This window comes from Pagrus pagrus (assembly GCF_965226575.1).
Source record: "Pagrus pagrus genome assembly, chromosome: 13".
NCBI classification, from domain to species: domain Eukaryota; kingdom Metazoa; phylum Chordata; class Actinopteri; order Spariformes; family Sparidae; genus Pagrus; species Pagrus pagrus.
In genome coordinates this window covers 20,957,473-20,979,811 of record NC_140197.1, presented here as the reverse complement: position 1 = coordinate 20,979,811, position 22,339 = coordinate 20,957,473, and the positions used below count along the sequence as shown (strand labels likewise).

At 42.3% G+C, this 22,339-nt stretch overlaps 1 protein-coding gene across 6 annotated transcripts in view; it reads left to right on the top strand.

The window, feature by feature from the left end:
* slc1a9 (solute carrier family 1 member 9) overlaps positions 1-21,561 on the top strand; it is a 28,288-nt gene extending 6,727 nt beyond the window's left edge. For 3 of the 6 annotated variants that reach the window (XM_084371290.1, XM_084371291.1, XM_084371289.1), the window contains 12 exons: positions 5-169; positions 1,699-1,810; positions 9,919-10,077; positions 10,920-11,072; positions 11,229-11,485; positions 13,113-13,218; positions 13,303-13,429; positions 15,473-15,706; positions 16,479-16,673; positions 20,089-20,223; positions 20,397-20,835; positions 21,155-21,561. In XM_084371290.1, coding sequence (XP_084227416.1) covers positions 9,924-10,077; positions 10,920-11,072; positions 11,229-11,485; positions 13,113-13,218; positions 13,303-13,429; positions 15,473-15,706; positions 16,479-16,673; positions 20,089-20,223; positions 20,397-20,835; positions 21,155-21,343 — 1,989 coding nt within the window. In that variant the 5' untranslated portion in view covers positions 5-169; positions 1,699-1,810; positions 9,919-9,923 and the 3' untranslated portion in view covers positions 21,344-21,561. Of the gene's footprint in view, positions 1-4; positions 170-1,410; positions 1,579-1,698; positions 1,811-9,918; positions 10,078-10,919; positions 11,073-11,228; positions 11,486-13,112; positions 13,219-13,302; positions 13,430-15,472; positions 15,707-16,478; positions 16,674-20,088; positions 20,224-20,396; positions 20,836-21,154 lie in introns of those variants that run through there. The other 3 variants (XM_084371292.1, XM_084371293.1, XM_084371294.1) reach the window with 2 other exon arrangements.
* Positions 21,562-22,339: the final 778 nt, after the last annotated feature.

Here is a 22,339-nt window from a genome sequence, read left to right as displayed (position 1 = left end):
TTAGGTCATATCGTATCTGCCATGCCAGTAGTGTTGTATTCAAGACTAAATGAGACCAAGTCATGACTAAGACCAGAGTGTATCGAGAACAAGACAAGACCAAGACTTTGAGGTGTTGAGAACAGGTCAAAACCAAGACCAAGAGCGGGACCGAGTCAAGACCAGACCAGTAAGAGTCCCACACTGCATGACACGCTTACGCTAATGTGGAACATGCAAACCATAGGTAGTCTTCAAATCAAAGATCAAAGATCTGAAATATCCTCATTCCCTTAAAAAACACTCACAGAAAACAAAAGAAGATTCCTTTTATTCACCTTTTTATTGCCATATATAGTATTTGTACCATGAGAAATGATAAAGTAATGAAAAGGCATTCAAGGGTTTAATTTTATGTGGGAATTTTACTTTCCTTAGACCCTCGATTTAGAAAGGAAAAACAAAAAAAAAAGAAAGACTTTAACAGCAAGAAAAGAAATTAAAGAAACTTCGAATAGAGCACAGAGGACAGATCCCTCTTCCAACAAACTTACACATGCAATTGACGTTGTGTGTACAAAATAGATCAACATAGGAAAAGTACAGTGTGGACAATCAGGATCACAAAAGTATAAATAGATAGAAAGAAAACATTTGAAGAATATGGATCAAGGACGACGTCAAGCACATCCAGGTGTCCACAACCTCCGCATCACCATGGACACCTGGTCACAAACACACAAGAGGGAAACCTCAAGCACACCATTCGCACGGACAGGAAAGAGACAACAAACAGAGAGAGGGAAAGACACAAGAGGAGAGGCTGAAGATCCAGATCCAAACATCTGGAACGAGGCACCGGGAGTACTAATATTAATAGTAACAGGTGTACAAGGCTTCAAAGAATAATGACCTAACTGAAAGTTGCGCGGAAAAGATGAGTTTTAAGTTTGGATTTAAAGGCCTGATTAGAGTCAAACAGTCTGATGTATGCACAGTCACGTTGTTGCACAACGTTGTGTTTGATAGTTGAGAAGCCACAGTCATAAATCAATCATGACTCTGTCATAAAGCTCAATCATAGACCTACATTCCTCCTGCTATGGCACAACATCTCTGGAATGACAAACCTGATTCTGTGCCACTTCTTTGTAAGTTTATTTCGACTTCTATGTGTTGATGAAGTGTCACGGTTCATGGAAGAAGCCAGATCCTTGTATGTGCAGTATGTAGCAGCTCCACTCCTACCTTGGGCCTCCTCAATGCACTTTGAGGCCTCATTTACTGACACTGATATCTGTCAAAGGATCCCTCAGAGGGAAGCTACGGTAGAGATTTATCCACCGAGTGCAGAGTCATAGTGCCCTCCTGTGGAAGGGAGGGTAATGATGCCCCCCACCCCCCCAAATGTCAGCTGACTCACATCTTTGATGAAAGCATACTTTCTGCATCCAACTTAATTTCCTCAATAATTTCAGACTAACTTTTCTTATCTTCCTACCATCCTTCCTGCTCTTATTACCCCTGACAACGGCATTTCTTCCTCTCCTGATAAGAGTTTAAATAAGGCCATAAAAAGAGACCTGTGATGGAGAGGAAGTGAGTGAATGAGGGAGAGAGAAGGGAGGGACGGGAGGGGAGGAGAGTGATGATGAGGGTGAGATGGGGTGGGGGGGCTCAGAGCACCAAGCTGTTGTATTAATCTGCAAATTTTCTCAGATGACGCAAAGACTGTGACTTTGCCTCCCCCTCCATCTCCACGTCCCTCCTCTCTCCCGCGCCTCTCCCGATGCCTCGCTCTTGTCGGAGGGGAGACAGCGACACACAGCAGGTAAGCCTGGTCGCCTCCTTGTTGTCATTTTTCCCCCTTCAACACGCTCCCATTCATCCTCTGCTGACATGTGTGGCTGGTTTGGACCATTTGTCAGCCGTGACAGGGTGCCTGTAATTTGTTTGTTTGTTGTTACAATGGCTCTCATCATTATTGATGATGATGCACTTGATGTGTATTTATTCCTCTCAAGGGGGAGGATGACTTCAGGATTAATGATGTTGGTTTTGCAAAGTTACTGTCAGTGGTGATTTCCACTTTAGAACCAGCTGTTTGAACACGTGGGACCTGTAATATCTTATCAGTGATCAGCATTGTTTTAGCCCTATGTGCGCTGTCATAGAGAAGCGGATCAGAGCGATTTAAGGCCGGACCAAGGAGTTTCCAAGACGTCTGTTGGCCAAATGAGAAGATGGATTTACTGTACGGAGGGAATGAGCTGTGTGAAATTCAGTCCTGCTACGGTTAGGAGTGATAGAGATATTGCTACGACAGATCAAAAAGGAGCGAAAGGAAAGAAAGAGATAGTTTATAAATAGGAGAGCTTTACAAGGGTGAAGAGAGCAGATGTGATAGACAGTCTGTGCTTAAGGAGTTCAAACAACAGATTAATACACTCAGATTATCGCCCGAGAGAGAGAGAGAGAGGAGGGGAGGGTGGGTGTTTGCTTGACATGTGTGGTCATAAACACACACAGGCAGACTCAATCACACACACACACACACACACACACAAGCTCAAATGTTTTCTCTCAGTCACACTCCACCCAATCTCAAATACAAAGACAACCACACACATAGACAGACACACATCTCTTCCCTGAAGGGTTTCTGGCTGCATCTTCCCTTTTTTTTCGTGCCAGACATCTGTTTAGTGCTAAAATGTTTTAGTCAATTAATCAATTAGTTTAGAGTAAATAAATTGATAATTTGTTAATGATATCAGTCATTTATCAAGAGGAAATGACGGGAGTTAATGGGTCCAGCTTCCCAAATGTCAGATTTTGCTGCTAATCTCCATTTTATGTCATTGTAATTTAAATATCTTTTGGCCTTCTGTTCGGGCAAAACAAGAAATCTGAAGATGAAGAAGTTAAGTAGGCGTTTTGTAACGTGTTTTAACAACAAGAGTATACGACTATCTCAAATACTGACAATCAAACACACAATCTCTCTATTTCTTGGCCTGCATAAAACATATTGATTGTTTATAAATCATTTCAGTAATTTATCACGCCTTAATGTTGAACATTTAATAGTTCCAGTTACTCAAAATCAGGGTTTTCTTTTTTTCAGTTTTATATTATTGTAAAAATAAATATTGTTGGAAATTAGACTTTTTAACAGACAAAATAGGACATTTATAGATGTCATATCAAACTCCTGAACATTGAGATGGCAATTGATGACATTTTATTGACGATGATGCAGTTATTCCATAATAAACAATTTAATCAATAATGAAAATGAGTTGAAGCCTCATATCAATTGAATCCTGTGAAAAAGTAAAATAAGTATTAAACACTGCATGGGAAACCTCTGAAACAGAATCCAGAGCCGGGCCATTATGTTATAAATGTAAGCAATAAAACTGTTAAAGTAATCCTTAAACAAACAGGCAAACACAAGCCAGAGATCTTTCCGTACCCAAAGGTGTTGGGTTTATCAAAACTGAATTTAATATGGAAGAACACAACTCAAGTAGCCTTGATGCTTCAAAACAAACCAATAAAACTGTTACTGCAATCCAAAAAGAAGAAAGCAACCAGTGTAGTGTCATGTGATCTGTTTTCCTGGTTAAAGTCAAAAGTCTGGCAGCAAATACCTCCTAAGGCGTTACAACATGCCAAGTGAGGACGCGTATTAACCCGTGTGTGGTCACATCCAACCCCTGACGGACTGAGTGAAGTCCACATCTGATCGACTGTGACCTCCACTCAGAGGGTTAATACACACAGTTTAACCCTCCTGCTGGAGCGATCAGCTAAAGCCATGCACCAGACACGTGTTTGATGGCAGTTGTGCATATGTTGAAGGAATCAGGCACCGCTCTGCTTTGAGCGGCATGGACACTCAAATGTGTGTGTGGGTGTGTGTTTATGATTGTGTGTGGAGGGCTTGGTTTTAAGAGTTAGGTTTAGGTTAGGGTTATGCTCAGGGTGAGGCATTTAGTTGTGATGTTGTTTCAATGTATTGTGGTCCTTTTATTTATAACAAGCATTAAACAATGCTACTCGCTACTAGTTAGGGTAGGAGCAGTGGTTGCTAATGTTAGCCTATAAAGCACTGCTAGTGGCCAGGTAATGAAGCAGTGTTCTTTTTTATTTGATAGCTTGATTGATAAAGTGAAGTTCAAAATGGCATATTGGAAATGTCCAGTTGCGTCTGTTAATAAAACTCTATTGATGACAACTGATGACGTATGAGGGTCTTGAAGGGTTGTCTTAATAGGTGAAGATCTTAACCACCTGTCGTTGAAACTGTTCTGAGGTGCAAAAGGGCACTTATAAACAAGGGATCGGGGTAAATGGTGAAGTTGGAAATTGGATTGAGTGTTGGACTCATTATAGCAGGTTCAAAACAAATCATCGAAATGGATACAACAGAACCAGAGATATTGCGCCAACGTTATCCACAATGCCATTTTGTAGCCGAGTGACATTGATGGAGACATTTTATCCGATTACATACAGCGTCCTCTGAAAAACAAAAGAATCTAGTGTTTGAAATTATTTGTCACTTTATCAAAATAGAATTAGAAGAAATGTTCGCCTCATTTGTTCTTATTGCAGAATGCTACAGTACATTGATTTCATGATATTGCACACAGATATAGAAAACCACACACTTAAAATTCTGATATGGGTCCATGCCAAGCCGTATGTGTGCTGTAGTGCCGCAGTGACCATCCTCATCTCCCTCTGTTGAACGAGGAGAGGATGGAGGGGTGGGGTGGGGATTACATCTCGATCCCTTTGCAAAGCTCACACCAAACAATCAACCATTTGAAGTAATCCTCTGAGACACACAGACACCCGCGCACAGTTACACACACACACACACACACACACACGGACGCCGTTTAAATAATACATGTCAATGCAGGGCCTACTATAGATCTATAAAATCCTCAAGATGAAATCAGTGAAGTTTTTTTTTTTTTTCATTGTTTTGGTAATCTTGATGTTCCACTGACGCAATATAATGTAAACCACTCCTAAGGGTGTAGACGCTGTCATGAAATGATCCCAGTTGGATGTAAAGATTCAACTCACTCCATGTCTGAAATAATAAAAACATTGCATCTAGGACTACAATGAACAGCTCTTTTGATTGATTTATCTACTTATTTTTTGGTTAATCTATTAAACTCGTGGTCTGTGTCAAAAAATATTTTAAAATGCCGATCACAACTACCGCCTTCCAATCTCTTGTTCAACCAAAAGTCCAAAACCGAAAGATATTCGATGTATATCAGAAAGACAAGTACTAGATTATCTCAAGTAAAAAGCTGGAAACCGAGAATGTTTGTATTTATTCCACTATTTTTACTTGATAAACGACGATTTATTGATTAAAATAAGTGCATACAACACAGTTCAAGCTAGTTCAAATGTAAAAGGCAACAACAGACCACAAAAAATGTAAATTAATCACCTTAGTCTCTGTTTCTATTGGATATAAAGTCTTAAATACATTAATAATCCATACAGTCAGTCAAACCACGTTCATATTCTCATCTACACCCTTCATTTGTAGCAGATTTAGTAAAGATCAGAGGCAAGCTGATAGATTGGGAGGGAGGGGGGAGTTATCACTGTACGTATAGCCAACGTTGATCTGTTTGATCTCTTGAACCAACATCAGCGATTGGTTGGAGACCTGCTTGGATCATTAATGTGGAAGACTATAAGTGCATACAAGGAAGGGGGGTTAACGCTGACAAGCCTGTGAGAGCCGGACTGAATCCAGTACTGAGGTAGTTTGTCGCGTCCTGCTCTGATGGTATGTGCACCTTTACATGCAGCAGCTTGGGCTCATTTACAGTAATCAAAGCCTGCTCTTCTGAGAGATTAACGTATTCTGTCACTGTGGCCCGTCTTCCTGGAAACCATGACGATTAAGAAGATGTGTCGTAAGTACATGACTGCATGCGGAGACTGATTGTGATGGTTATCACGCAATGTAAAGGTCACCATCACATATCTGATGGACTACAACAGTATTTACATTAGGACCCTGATGTTTATTCAGTCGCCATTACTTTGAAAGTCACTGAGGGAGACTGTCTCGATGAGGGCATGGAAACAGCTACGCCATCACGACCATACCAGCAGGAGTTTCTTCCTCGTTCCTGTGCTTCAAGTTCGACCCACTTTGAAGTCCCTCTATCTTCACCCTTGGGCTTCAGCTCTCATCACTAAAGTGTTTTCAGAGCTTTCTCTCAAAGACAGGGGTTCTCTTCAAAGGGGAAAACCTCCTGGTCCGCAGCCTACCTGGCAGAGTAGTAGTACCTGTGTCATGTCGCTACGAAATCCAGGATTTACTGTAAGCTGCCTGACCAAACAGTCTGAACCCGCTGACTTGAATTGCTGTGTTTTATTAGGGATGCTAAGCTGTAATATGATGTAACAGGCCAGTCGTTCTGCTCTTGGCGGTCGCTCTGATACTCTGATCAACGTCTGTTTTCCGTACCAATTTAAACTGTACTTTGCCAAGTACATTTCAGGCAAGGCATTATAAACTTTGGAGTCGAATTTAACTCCACAAGGTTGTTAAAAGCTTCTGTTTTCCTCGGTTGAACGGGGCCACCAGGACGGCTCAGTAAGAGCTGGTTCCTAGAGGCCAGCTACATTTCGTCTCAAGGCAGCTCTGACATTTCCTGGAGCAGGAAAATAATCTGTGTGTTGGGGAAGGAAGACAGATTTGCAGGGTAGCCTCAGGTCCTTGAGTATGTCCTTGCAGCTTATACTCCTCAGCGCCGCCCTCCTTGGAGGACACATGCTGTTGCTTCATTATTTCAGGGCCTACATCTGACCTGCTAAGGAAACAAAGGTTTAATATCCAGTTTTCACTGCCAGAGAGGATGACAATCATCTGTATTTTTACTCTTACCCATGTAACCTGGCTTTGAATAGCCTTATACTTGAATAGTGGGAACTTCATGACATTTTCTTTTTATATTTTAAAGCTGATGTCATCCAAGAATAACCTGCATAGCCAAAAGGTTTGTCCTAGACTAAGCAAACCAGCCTTAATTCGAGCTTGATGACCTCTTGGTGATTTGGTAATCCCCATACCTGACGTCAACGTTATATGGTGATAAATTAACCTCTTCCCAACTTGTTCATGAGTTGGGAGGAATCTCACCCCGTGTTAGATTATTAATGTGTGTGTACGTGCTCAACTGACATTACCAAACAATGTTCATGCTAAGAATGACATAAGGATTGAAAAGAGGATTTGTGAAGACTCCAGCGGTGGAGCACCCTCCCCCTCGCCTCCTCGGTAACTCGGTTCACTGAGGATTATATCTTTGCAATTGAAACGTTGTAGGACATTCTCCGCCCCCAAAATATACAATTTCAGATCACACTGGCAATCCGAATTTGTGCCTGGACTGGCGATCGTTGCAGTGACTAGGAAGGGGCAGAGATATGGCCAGCGGGAGATGAGAGAGAGGAGGTGAAAGCGTGAGAGCAGACCGACTACTAGGTAACATTTTAGTCCATTGTTCTTTGGTGAATGTGTGCAACCTCATCTCTACAGCTTCAGGAAATGCCATATACTCAGCTGATAGATTATAATCATGTCTGATTGCAATTGTCTCACTGAGTCAGACTGTTTGTAAATGTGACAGTCATACTTCTGAGAAGGACTTGGCATGGCTGCACTGCTCTCCAGATGTGTTTATATATGATTAATGCTTAGATGGTGGCGATGGGGTCTTTGAATTTCTTTCTGTGAGGATAAATGTGTAGTGTTATTGGAAAATGGACACATTCTTGCTCGTTGACTCTTTCCACGTGTTGAAGGTGATGACTTCGCTTTGGAGGAAAATCTGATTGCTTCAATAACAATCCTGGGTTGACGCACAGAAGCTTAAATAGACTTTGAGTGATGATTATTAGTAGTTGACAGGTGTTTATTGGAGAGCTGCTTGCCCGCTGAAGGAAGTGATATTTCTTTAGGGTGACTGTTCCAAGTGATGGAGAAATTGTTAAATTCACCATGATGGATGTGGACTAGTTTTTTCCACATTTAATTGCATCCTTTCTGATTATTCATGCTACTAAACAACATTTGTATGACATCATAGTTGAATTTCATCTTCACCAGCTTATCCTTGCTCAGGGCATGGCGATGTCCATCGGTTGGTCCACCGCTATGGACTGAAATATCTCAACTCCTACTGGACAGATAGACATGACATTTTGTAAAAACATTTATGATCCTCAGAGGATGAATCTTAACAACTTTGTTGATCCCCTAACTTTTATGTTATTGCCACTTCAAGGTTTGGATTTTTTGCTTTTTAATGAATGAATGAATGAAAAAATAAATTAAATTGGGTATACCAAGCTTCCAAGAGGATTAATCCACATTATTTCTGTGATCCCCTGACTTCTTGTCTAGCGCCACCAGCAGGTTGAATTTTTTTCTGTGAAGTATCTCTAGATCTACATGGTGGATTGGCACAAAATTGTCATGTACAGATACTTATGGTTCCCGGACGATCCCCTGACTTCTTTGGCACCACCATGGGGTCAACATTTGTGGTTTTGAGTTAAATGTGTTGGACTATTGGATGGATGTATGTTAAATGAATTAAAATCACTCGAACTGATACCAGTATTGGTACCTGGGATTCGGTACTGGTAACCAACCAACCAACTTTGATACTTTACTCTCTCTGTAATACCAAAAATATCATTTGAGTTTTAAAATAGAAGGCCAAACATTTTGGATGCAGCTACTGGATAAGTGTTGGCTAATGCTTGTAAAATTGCTCAGCTAACATCCAACCAAGAAGGTGAATAAAGCCCATTTGTCTACACCAATAACTTACCAGCTAATTAATTACCTGTAGAGTCCTATGCCTCACTTAAAGTTTTGTCTTCCATGGACGGTTCAACGTTTTTGGAGCTGGGTGCAGGTGCGCTAATGTTAGCTGCACCCGCTTTCAGGCTGTCAAACATGGCACACTCTTCAGCTCTTAGATATATTTTTTGTTTTTGACCGGGTGTTTCCTCAGGTTAGACATGTGGCTCCAGCCTGCATTTTGCACACAATTCACACATATATTGATAGTCTTGTCTGTGTAAAGTTTGAAAAGTGTAAACACACTTGTGACTGCCTTTGGCAGCTTGGTAGTACCAGTGTAATTCAGTTGGTACCCTTATGAGTACCAAGTTCGGCACCCAACCCTACTGACATTAGAATTTAGCATAAAGACCGACTGTTGTAGCTTCACACACAGCTGTAGACTGTCTTGCTCTTTCCACTCTTCATCCAGTGGGGATTTAGCCGTTAAGTAACTTCCACTCAAGGCCTTGTCTAGGCCAATACCTGTAGCCCACTTGTCCAGATGGCCAGCCAGAGGCCACATCTCACGGCTCCTCACTGACTCATTCTTAAACACATACATCACATTAGCTATATCTTTTCCTTTATCAGCAACTACATTAGAGTTGTATTTAGATTTCCATTTCAAGGATGATTACAGATTACATCTCTTAAGATGTTTCTTCATGTCCTGTTTAGCCATCGCCTGCTGTGTTTGGGTTGCCAGGATGCTTCCTCACTTCCCTTCAGAACCCAAACCAAATAGGACATTTCTGTTGTGTGATTGAGTGACTTGTAGGTAGCGATGTTTGTCCCTAATCCTCTTTTAAGAACAGAGGCAGCAGCCCACAATGACAACAATGTGAGTCCTCAGTAGCCACAGGACAAGAATGCTTTGTTAAGATAATCTGTAAACAGTCCAGTGTCTTCACATTCGACAAATCAGTTACAGAGCTAAGGGTGCATCAGGCCAGCACATGCTGAATAATGATGAAGCATGTTTTCTCCCAGAAGTAAACCTGTCTCTTCAACTGCCTCCACAGGCAGGATGACAAACCAGTCGACAGCCAACCAGTCCAACACAAACAAGGTGAAGGAGAAAGAAGAAAGCCAGCGAGATGACAACACAGAAGTTGCTTATAAAGATGCCGGCCACTGCAGCCGCAACACCCACAACTTGCTCCTGGGACTCACTGTTATGGGTATGCATGGACTGGGAAACTCAGGCTGTATCCTGATAATATTCCCTGCTTGTAAAAGCTGGATTTAAGTTGTTAACAATGGAATAAAAGTTAAGAAACAATGACTCCAAGGAAAAAAATCTAATTTCAGTTTTTGGTTAACATAATTGAACATCGTAAAACCCCCACATTGTTCACTGATTGAGTAGAATTCAATTTGAGGTCAGTTTCGTTGTTCAAAAATAGCTATTTGAGCTGCAGCGAGTATCGTCACACAGAATCATAGATGTACAGACCGCGTGATCATTTTCCCATGAGACATTTTAGGCTTGTTGTCTTTAGTCTGACTCTGTAAACACTTTGGTATGTCTCTGCATGGCTGTGTTCTTTGTCAAAAAAATGCTCCCGCAAAGTTAAGAAGTGTGTTATGTTTGCCTATCACAGATTTAAACCCAGATTTAAACTCGTTTACGTTACAGTAGACGGTTCTCATTAGTCAGAGGTCTATTACGTGACACTTTTTTGGGGGGAGGATAAGGCCAGTGAGTTCAGGAAAATCCAACAAACAGAGTCCTATATTTAGGAGCTTCTAAGAATCTATAACAATTTTTCATATCATCACATCTAAAACGCTCTGCTGAAATCCAAACTAATTAACTTTATAAATGGTTTGGAAACTCATTTGGACCCAATGTGATACATTATTGTCTTCAAAAACAAAACTTGGCAATTTAGTTAAATGTAGTTATTGTGGTCCAAATAAATCAATCCATCTCTACTCAGAGAAACAACATTAAAAAAACATTAGTTTCTTTCCAAAAATTACAGAGAATATTAAACACATACTTGTCCCCTGTCCTCAGGTGTTGTTATGGGAACGGTGTTTGGGATGCTGCTGCGGTACATGAAGGTGACGGACAGCTCCGCCCTTACTATGGTTTCCTTCCCTGGAGAAATCCTCATGAGGATGCTGAAGATGCTCATCCTGCCTCTAATCATCTCCAGCCTTATCACAGGTGTGCCACTACACACACACACACACACACGCAAGCACAGACAGACAAGCAATGCACAGTAAACACTGGCCAGTGTACACAGGTGTTGTTCTGTTTGGATTTAAGCTGACACATAAGATATTTTATTGCAAACACTGATGGCCATCTGTCTTTCAGGGCTGGCTGGTCTAGATGCCAAATCCAGTGGCAGGATGGGTAGCAGAGCTATGGTGTACTACATGTCCACCACTGTAATTGCTGCCATCCTTGGGGTCATCCTGGTGTTGTCGATCCACCCGGGGAACCCCAAACTGAGGGGAGGCTCGTCGACTTCATCAGCCCCAAGGAACCAGGAGGTCAACAGTCTGGACGCCTTCCTCGACCTGATCAGAAACCTCTTCCCTGAGAATCTGGTCCAGGCGTGCATCCAACAGGTAGCGTCAACATCTGAAGTTGGCAAAACAATCTCACCACAAGGTCTTTTTTGTAGTTGTTTTGTTGCTTTTGATCATATCACACAATCATCAACAGATTAATAGTATGTTTCCAAGGCAAAGATGAAGTCGAGTTTTTAAGCTGCATTCCCAGAAAAATGGAAATATGAGCACCTACAATTCCACGACCATATGGTATAGTCGACATCCAAAGAAGGTCACAAGACAAATTGACAAAGACAAAGGCCAAAGTTGAAGTCATTAGTCTGTAGAAGGTATTAAGTGAGCAGCCTGACCGTTTGAATGAACTACACAGAGTTGTAAACGACTGAAATGATTCTCGAGAGATGCTGGTTGTCCTCCAGATTCCACACACAATGTTTTCTACATGTGTCAAACTCAAAGCCTTTTCAGCTACAAAAGGACCAAAAGGCCAAGGCTGCTTTCTGTTCATGCGTAGTCCTAGAAGTGTAACTTTTGAAGTGTGACTGTCCAGTTAAAGATGAAAGACAAAAGATAAAAAAAAAATTAAGGAAGCACTTGAGTCTCTTTTTGGATATTTAGTGAAACAATGACGCGATCAGTAGATTTACAAAGAATAAATCAGTGCGATCGGTCGGGATAAATTCTTGCTCTTTTCTCATTCTGTATCTCATACCATTGCAATTTGAATGTGTTTGCGAGATTAAATATTACTTTGCGCTCGCATTTTTGGGACCGTTGTATATTACAAACTTTTAATTTGCTAACTAGAATGGCACACAATAGAGCGCATACCTCCGCCAAGGCCCATCAATCCCTTCAATCTGCATTAAATATAGATAGCAGCCACATTTACAAAAGTCTTTAATGGAAAGAAGACTAAAGAAATAGAACTGCAAAAGGTGAGATGTCACAAATTATCAGCATGTGCATCGTAATTTTCCGTCTCGTGCTCCATTACAGTAAGGACCAGGATGAGTCAGTGGACCGCTGCTGTTTAAACAAGCTGGTCATTTTTAAACGATAATCCAAGTCTCAATCATGATGCAGCACTTGCCTTCTTCTGTACAAATCCTGTTTTTTCCCCACTCTTCTCCCTGTCATGCGTGAGTGTCTGAATGATTAGAAGTAGTTATCTGTGTTGGACTGGGTAAGGGTCAGCCCTTCTGCTACTACTAATCTCTTTACATCTGTAACACTACATCCTCGTTTGCCACAGTCAGGCATCTGCTGGTGAACAGAGAGTACTGCTGAGCACCAGCTTACAGACTCCCGTCTCTCGTCTTCTCCCTGCGGTATTCTCTGTTTCTTCCCTTTCTTCTCTTTCCTGTTCACATCTCTGTTTTATTGCTTCTTTTGTTTGCTCTCATCAGGGATTCATTGAAGTCATAAAAGGCATAATTGCTTTTACAGGAAGGATTTGTCCTTCGCCTTTTAACCTCCTTGTCTCTTGTAGTTCTCATGTGAGAATCTCTTGTTCTCTGTTTTGCCGTTTCTTTAAACACAAATCTTAAGTTTATTGTGCCGCTGCCAAGCTTATGTTTGCTCACACATGAGTACGAGTTACGAAATCTGCGAACTGGAATCATGTCCGCTCAGTCTTCACTCCCTGATCAATCTGAATCTTGTTCTGTCCTCCCTCTAGGTTCAGACAGTGCTGAAAAAGGTGCCGGCTGCAGTAGTGAACCAAACTGAGCCCATCATAGTGAGCAAGAAGAAACTAGAATACAAGTGGGGCATGAACGTCCTCGGTGAGTTGATGGCAGAGCTGATATTTGCTGCTTTGCATCGAGAACTATGGTGCTTTACTCGTGTTTTTTTGTGTCTTCCTCCAGGCTTGATCGGCTTCTTCATCACCTTCGGGATCTGCATGGGGAGGATGGGCGAGCGGGGGAAGGTCATGTGTGACTTCTTCAACATCCTCAACGAGATCATCATGACGATGGTTTCCATGATCATGTGGTCAGTGTCTTGTGTGTTTTTGTTAGTGCGCAAGCTTGCACAACATGTGTCTCTGTTTTTGCTCGTGTGAGCCAACCACTGCATTGCTCTGACATTCTGGAGATACCACACACAGAGGTCATGACAGTGATGGATAAGGCCATGACGGTGTATGCGAGACAAATTGTGGGAAAACAAGCAATGGCATAGGACGTCGGAGACTGAGTAGGAGGGAAAGGAAGAGGAAAGTGTGTTAGTGAAGGACACGGACAGATGGAAAGAGAGGGAGATAGAGTAAGAGGGTTTCCCTGGCACATGCTGGAGTCTGTGGTATGCTGAGGAGTAGCAGGAGCCCAGGCCCAGAACAATGTTGTGGGCTCCCAGGGGAGCCGGGGTGGAATATCTCCAAAATGTAATGGATCCACCGACGGCAGAGGAGCCACTTGGCAGCAGAGCAGAAAGCAGATGCGGGTGGGAGGGAGGGATCGTGGAAAGATGCATGTGAGAGCATGTCTTCGGAGTGCAGTGCACGCCTTGAGGCTTCGCAGGACCCCGTTTAGTCGCGCAGAGAAAAGGAGCATAGTGGCACTCAGAGGTGGGACGGGACGGGAAGGGAAGGGGGGAGCAGGGTAGGCGGTTGGAAGACAAACAGCAGGATGCTTGTCTTGCTGCTCTCCTAGGCCATCTACATGTGCAGCTGGACACCAAAGGAATTGTGTCCTTGTTCGAATCACTCACACAGTATAAACAGATTACTCATGGGCCTATGGAGCCAGCCAAACACAGAGTCCAGTGTATACAGAGACACGTATCATACATCCATCAAATCATATACACGGCATATTCCACCAAACAACTGTCACTGAATGCCAGGCTCGGGGTTCAGCACACAGCTGACCTGGGAGAGCAGGCCGCTGTCGGGACGAGACCTGCTTCGACTCGACCCGAGAACAGCTTAAAGGGGAACACAGCTTTAATTCATATGTCCCACAGCGGTCTGTATTCACCAACAGGAACAACTGCACTCCAAAGCTGGAAACCAGAGATCCAAGAATGTGTCTTGTCCTCTCATGGTGAAAACCGCTCCTTTGACAGTGAATGAAGATTGATTAGGTGTTTGCTTGACATTTCACAGACAAAACTGAAATATGGAGTTTTCTCATCCTGGTAAATGCGTCCATATGCCACATAATATGCTTCTAGAGCTGTGATTTACGATTATTTTTGTCATCGATTCATCTGCCAATTTTGTTCTATAAAAAGTCATGAACGTTCTCTGTGAAATTGCTTTTGAGGAGCAGATGACATCTTCGAATACCTTGTTTAATTTGACCGACAGTCCAGAACTGAAACGTATTCACTTTATCATTTTCTCAACTTGAAAAACAGGAAAATCCTCACATTTCAGAATATTCAGCATTTTTGCTTATTGACACATCAATTGCAGCGCTAATCCATTCACCTGTTTACAGATATAAATGATGATGTGAGCTTTTTAGCATCATATATATATGGTTTTTCATCAAATGTAGCAGCAGGGGGGAAATTATGACAGTGTCGTCAGCTGAAATTAAATCATGAAGTCATCGTTGATGTGCACTGAACTTTCATTTTCAGGTCATTAAAGTAAAAAAAGAAAAAAGAATAAATATTTAATGGTTCCAGCTACCTAAATGTGAAGATTTGCTGCTTTTCCTTCTCTCAAAGTGTAGTGTGTTGAATATCTTTATGAAGAATGGTCATTTTTGATCATTTTGGGATGCGTTCTAGACTTAACGATCGATCAAGTAATCAAGAAAATGAACTGCACATCAATCAATAATAAAAATAATCATTAGATGCGTAGTTCCAGTTGTGTCAAAAAAGTCTGAGACCACTCATCAAAATACAAACAGTGCTCATTGTATTGAAAGTTTTTCACAATGTGAAATTTTCTGATCATCTCTCACAAATATTTAATTAGTTTAAGTCGCACAGAAGATGTAAAATTGGAAATTGTAAAATTGATTATAGAAAGTAAACCAAAGTCAACTCCATTTCAATCATTCCTGACTCTGTGTTCAGGTACTCTCCTTTCGGCATTGCCTCTCTGATTGCGGGGAAGATTGCTGCCATCGGAGACCTGGAGGTGGTGGCCAGGCAGCTGGGTATGTACATGGTGACCGTTATCGTGGGCCTGGCGATCCACGGCGGCTTGATCCTACCTGCTATATTCTTCGGTACCACCAGAAAAAGCCCTTTCACTTTCTACTCTGGGATCTTCCAGGCTTGGATTACAGCTTTGGGCACCGCTAGCAGGTAGGTCAGCCTGCAGGAAGTGTGTGTATGTGTCTGTGGCAGTTCTCTGTTAGGGCATGTGTTAACACATGTGTGTCACATGTTTCCTTTACAACATCTTTTCCTTGAGCAGCTGCTGTAGTTGGCATGATTGATCGGCGTGGCCTGCTTCTAGCTTTCAGCTATTTTGGTTAAATCTGAGAGCGCTGAAGGCAAAATTCTGTATTTACACGATGCACTGACATTTTCAGGACAGCAGAGCCAAATGTGTGTAAGCACAGCCTATCATAGACAAGTCCATGTCAGACAGATCCTGTGTTATAAACGTCTAAGCCTTCGGATTAGTCCTCACCAGCCAAACTGGCCCGGCTGTATTCTGCCTAGCTCGGCTTGGCTCGGCCTGCCTGGGATTCTGCATTGCTGCTGAAACCAACTGTCATTTTGGCACATTACTGAGGCTTTAGTGAATATGGGTAATCCTATCAACGTTTTCTCTAATTATATTATGACCCGAGCTTAGCAGGGCCGGGAATCAAATTCCTTTAATTCACATGTCGGAGGATTGCAACAGTGGCCTACACCAGCTGTTGGGACGAGGCTGTCAGCCGACTCAAATTTCTGCTGCTTTTTTTTTTTCCTTTACCCCCTCACCTCCCTCATCACCTCTGCACTTTTGTCTTTCACCACCTGTCTACCTATTTTATGTCCGTCAGCAGACACTTTACTCCTGCTCCTCGTACATCTGCACCCATTTTTTTCTAACTGGTCATCTTGTGGGGCCTCTCTGTCTCAGTGCAGGGACATTACCTGTCACCTTCCGCTGCCTCGAGGAAAATCTGAAGATTGACAAGCGCGTGACTCGCTTCGTGCTGCCCATAGGTGCCACCATTAATATGGACGGCACTGCGCTGTATGAGGCCGTGGCAGCCATCTTTATTGCCCAGATGAATGACATCACGCTGGATGGCGGACAGATCATCACCGTCAGGTAAGGCACGTGACGGATGGCCTCTCTGTGATTGCTGTTGAAGTGGTTGGATTGTTGAGAATGAGGATTGTTCAACTTTATTATTACTGGAAACATTTCAAGTACAACTGTCTCCCGTCACCGCCAACATACAAACATACATCTCTGTGCCAGGTTTGAAGGGGTCTTCATCTTCGTCTCCACACGATCTGTCTGTAACTCAGCTGTGTGCAGCCTCAGAAGTTTGAAATAAATCTAGCCGGCTCAACGATTAAAAACTAACAGTTTAACAAGTTTGCTTTTATTACATCTCATACAGACACAAATAGACACAGTACCTCATTATCATGCATCTTCAAAACAGCTGTGTTTAAAAAAGGAAAATAACGTGTTTCCTCTTTCACCCACTCGCTTCCAAAACGAATGCACAAGATAGCCAGAGCAAGATGTTTCAAACGCAAGTTGGTGGAAACACTACCGCTTTTGTCCACAGAGGCCGCCAGAATCAACAAGTACAAGTTGCGTGTAGTATCTTTAAATCAGTGATTCCTATCCCCTGCGCGGCCGACAAGAGTTTCCACAGGGGAGTAAAGAGAGATAAGAGGCCTAAAACGTGTGTTATAGCACCCAAATACTTAACCATTATTTCAGACATTATGTCCACCACAATCCCATTTCTTTGTTTGTCATCCCATAACAACAATGTCAGAATAAACATTTCCCGCAGTGCTCTGGTCTGAAATTACTTACAGATTTCTTTCTGACATGTTTTGAGACAGTAAAAACCACAGAATTTGTGTCTCATACTGTTTTTCCACAAAAAGTTAAATTACTTTTTTTCATTCTTAAAAGCGCATCTTGTGCTTCCCAGTGAAAACCACAATGAAAAGTTTCTTTACATTTCAGTTTAATGTTGTGACGGCGCTGTGCTTAAGGTCTGGTTAGGGTCAGGATAAGGTCATGTTTTGGCGTACCTGGTTCTGTTGCCACAAAACCAGTTACAAAATGTTTTGACATCTTGTTAAAAATACCCAGTTTTGTTGCCACAAACAGCCGGAGAATGTCCTGACGGTCGCTGAAATCACCCCGATCAGACTCCTCGGCTTTTTAAAGTAAAGTCACTTTCTCAGACTTTACAGTGTGGGTGAGCAATATCAAAAATATTTTAAACCAACCGTTTTAACGGTTCAATTAGTTTTAACTTAATGCAGCTGAAATTCAGTTGATTTTAAAGTTGTACTGCCATCCCTAATTTAAATATGTAACAAAAGCCAAAAAAAAGAAGTTTAAATGAATTTTCAAAGTAATTTTCTTCTAAAGACGGTCTTATTATCCACATGTATGCAGAAAGAAAGTAATAAGATATTTGTTTTTCATTTCTGAGGTTTAAGCAAAACATTTATGTCTGATTGGAAACAGTCTACTTGGATCAGACAGCCTGTTGTGGCCGAGAGTTAGAAATGACGCTCAGCACTTTGAAGTTGTTTATTGTGCGTCTTTCATCAGCGGCCGGTTTTCACCAAATCCCCAAATCTAATTTTCAAAAGTTCTTTATTGTATCATGTGTGGTCAAATTGTTCTAAAATAAGATCCATATGTGGTGTGTAAATCTCACTGTTGGGTGCTGATTAGCTCTGCAGTTTGTCAAAAAGCGATTGAGATGTAAAAGCAGAGCTCTGCGCTCAGCTCAACAACACCAAACATTACAGTTTAGAGCAGGGTCCAAACTGGCCTGCAGTCACATCTGGGACCAAAATGACCTGATAATTTGTCTAAATGCATCATGACAAGCAACATTATTCTGAGCCTTCAAGATTTAAGTAAGGAAACTTTACGAGATTTAGTTTTTTCGGCCATACACACTTCCCCTCACCCTCTTTCTTCATCAGATGCTACTGTAATACAAAGGTTTGATGTATGTTGTTGTCAGATGAACACATGTGAATACTTGGCTGCTGCTGTATGACCTGGCTCCTGCAACTGTAAACAATAGAGTTGAACCACATCTGTGTATCCCACCAATCTGGAGCCGTCTAGTTCTAGGGTTTTAGTTTTTTGAGTGTAATACATAATTTTGCAATTATCTGCGTGTATATTTGTAATGGAGAAAGTCTCTTACAATTCTGAAGTAACAATGTTGTAAATCCACATCAGTCCTTTAATCCCCAATAAAACATATACTCACACAGCAGCCATTTTCCTCCAACGTAACGCTCGGTTTGGGAAGCTCGAAGTCATACTGCTGTCCCATAAACACTGGGAATATGTCAAATTTTTAACATTTCAACTCTTCCTGATTGATTAGCAACTTAATGGGTAACAAAAATCTGGAGGGACAACAGCTGACGTTAGCATTCAACCACTTCCTAGCTAACATTACTGTTTGAAAGTGTTACACAATACGATAAATATCAACAGATAACTTCACATTTATTAAAGCCTGCAGGTGAAACACACTGGATGTAATTAAATGGTAATGTTGGCAAAGAAGTGGCTAAATGCTAAAGTTAGCTAATAGGTTATCAAATATGTTGTTTTATCTTGAAAGATGGCCAGATTTTCATTCTCCATTGTCTTTTCATTTGCTGTTCAATCAGGAAGTAGTGAAATGAAAACGACTTGTCAGGTTTCCTATGTTTAAACAACTTAAAACCTAGAACACAGCAGTATAACCTTCTCCCAGCATTCAAGCACCCTGAGTGTGACGTCTGAGGAAAATGGCAGCCGTGAAAATATGGTCTTTAGATGAACACGAGAGCCAAAGTAAAACAAGCTGTCACAAGGATTGTACTTTTCAGTGGTTTTCCCAAGAAATATGACTCAGCGACCCTGCAGGATCGTCTTCATGTTGAAAATATGATAATGGAAATAACATTGAGATAAAGCTCATAAAACACTTTGTTTTCACCTCATGTGGACCAGTTTTCACCTGCAAATCATCAACGCCACATTTCCCAGGAAGTGCTGTTATCACTTAAAGCAAAGTTTACAAGTCTGTGATACATTAAATTAATCATTTAATTCATCCCATACCTAAAACCTCACATTTAAATTCCAAGCAGCATGCCGACAATGGACCACTAAAGGAAAGTGTCTGCATGCAGCGTGCCTCTGATCTCTCTCTGATCTCTTGCTAGCTGGGCTGTGTACTCTCTGCAAAATGCTTCCTGATCAAAATTCCACTTGAATGTGAATGTCTGAATTCATATATTTCAGTTTATTGACGTATAATCAGGTCGGACAAAAAAACTTTTTTCCTACCAAAACAAATTTAAGCTTCATGTTTTGAGGTTGTTGGATATGTCAGTGACTGTCACTAGAGATCACAGCACATAAATCAACTGGCATTTGTCTGTGGTTATCTCACTAGTGCTCACACAACATTTTTCCTGGTATTTACTGAAAATGGGTGTGTTGTTGTCTTTTTCCTCCCCAGTATGACTGCCACCCTGGCCAGTGTCGGAGCTGCCAGTATTCCCAGTGCTGGACTGGTTACCATGCTGCTGATCCTGACGGCTGTGGGCCTGCCTACTCAGGACATCAGTCTGCTCATCGCTGTCGACTGGCTGCTGTGAGTCAGGTGTCTGGAGAGTGTACGAGTGGTGAATAGCAAAGAATAAGGAAGCTCTGACACTCTTAGCTTCGTCTCAAAAGCTTTGTGTGAGAGGGGTTATCAAGGTGTTGGTGTTATTTAGCTCTTAGTGGGTATTTCACTCGCTGACCCTGATACTGTTTGTCCACCAGTGACAGAATGCGTACCTCCATCAATGTGGTGGGCGACTCATTCGGTGCCGGCATCGTGGACCACTTGTCGAAGGCTGAACTCGCCGCACTTGACGCCGCAGAAATGCAAATTCTCCCGACGGAGGAGGAGCTCGATTTCATCCCACCGCCTCCCATCCTCACAGATATGGACCTTGTCGACCCTTTCAAACCCCCCGAGCTTCCACCTCGCTCCCCTCGCCCGCCCAAACAAAACCACCACGGCCACGTTCTCTCCCAATCCGCCTCCATCACTTACTCACCGTCCCGTTCTGTCCGATCTCCATCCCCACGCTCCATCCGCTCTCCCTCTCCGCGCTCCGTCTGCTCCCATTCCCCTCGGCCTTTCCGTACTCATTCACCACGCCTCCTCCGCAGGACGGAGCCGGGCTACTGCGCCCTGCCCAGCCATGATAACCAGGTAACGACCCTCTACTGCTGCTTCTGGTTTTAATGTTACAGAATACATGTTCCTCTTTCATATGAGACTTGATTTAAAGAGATGCACCATGTTTTTAGGATATTAATGCTCAACATATCAGTTAAGTAATGGGATGCTAACATGATATGCTAAGTTTTTGTTGTTGATTTTAGAGTCAATGATCTACCAAGGATACAGGCTTGATTTAACTAGTTCTTCTACTTGTATTCTTTCAACATTTACATGTGTAAAATTCACATTTTCAGTCGCTATTAGCCACATAGTAGACGTGTTTCTTAACGTCTCCTTGCCCCCTCAGATTCCCACGCTGCCTCGCGCCTACAGAGAGAGAGAGAGAGACAGGGAACGGGAGAGGCTGCGGCGAGAGAGCGAAACGGAGGAGGAGGAGGAGAGAGAGAGGGTTCTGGGTGAAGTGAGCGACGGCGAGGAGAGTGATGACACTGCCTACGATCGGAGGCACACCCTCCCGCCGACCGACCTGCCGTGATCGGACCACCAAAAAGCTTCCCCATCGATTAGTTTCTGTTTTAGGACAGATTTCCCGACAGCGCCACAAGATTCATGTGGAGGTTCACAGTGGATTTCTGGCTGGTTTCATTGCTACTTCTTTGATGTGTTCTGAGTTCACTGCTCTTGGTTAACAGAAGTGTTGGATAAGTGATCAACAAGCTTACTTTGAGCTTAATATGCATAGATATTAAAATGTTGCAGTGGCAACACCCTGTACTGTAACATTCCTTAGAAGGGACTTTAAAACCAGGCCTGAGACTTTCACTCTTTATTTTCCAGAAAAGAAAAGAGCTGAAATGGACAGTTCAATTCAAAATTAACAACACATATTTTTTCTCTGACCTGTAGTACTGTTTATCCATCTAGATTGTTTTGATGTGGGTGGTCGAGTTTTGGATAGATCTGCCGCAGAGACGACCATAATAATAATAATATAATGGAACTAGATGGCAGCAAAAGGTACATTTGAAAAACTCAACAGCGACGTCTCTTTCCAGAAACCACGACCCAGTTACTCAAGATAATCAACAGACCTTGTTGTGAACAGTTTCATGTAGGAGCTACTTTCTTTCTACCCCGGATAGCAAAATTGTTGTGGCCCAGACGTTCATCTGGCCCACATACCACGTGGAATGATGGGACTTGGGAGGTCCACTCCTGTTTGCCAGATCTGAGCCACCAGAGGGCCACAAGATGTCCACATGTCAGCCAAGAGCAAACAGCATAAACCACCAATGATCCATCATTCCACGTGATTTTTTGGGCTGGATGAATGTGTAGGGTACAATTTTTGCTATCTGGGACCAAACTACACCCACAAATCGTATCAGGCGGAAGCATGCATTTATCTCTCGTCAACGCACGGTCCTCCTGCGAGATGATATGTTTGGTGGATGTAGTTCGGAAAAAAGAAAATAGTTCCTACATCAAACTCTTCGCAACAAGGTATGTGGATTACATTGAGTGACCAAGT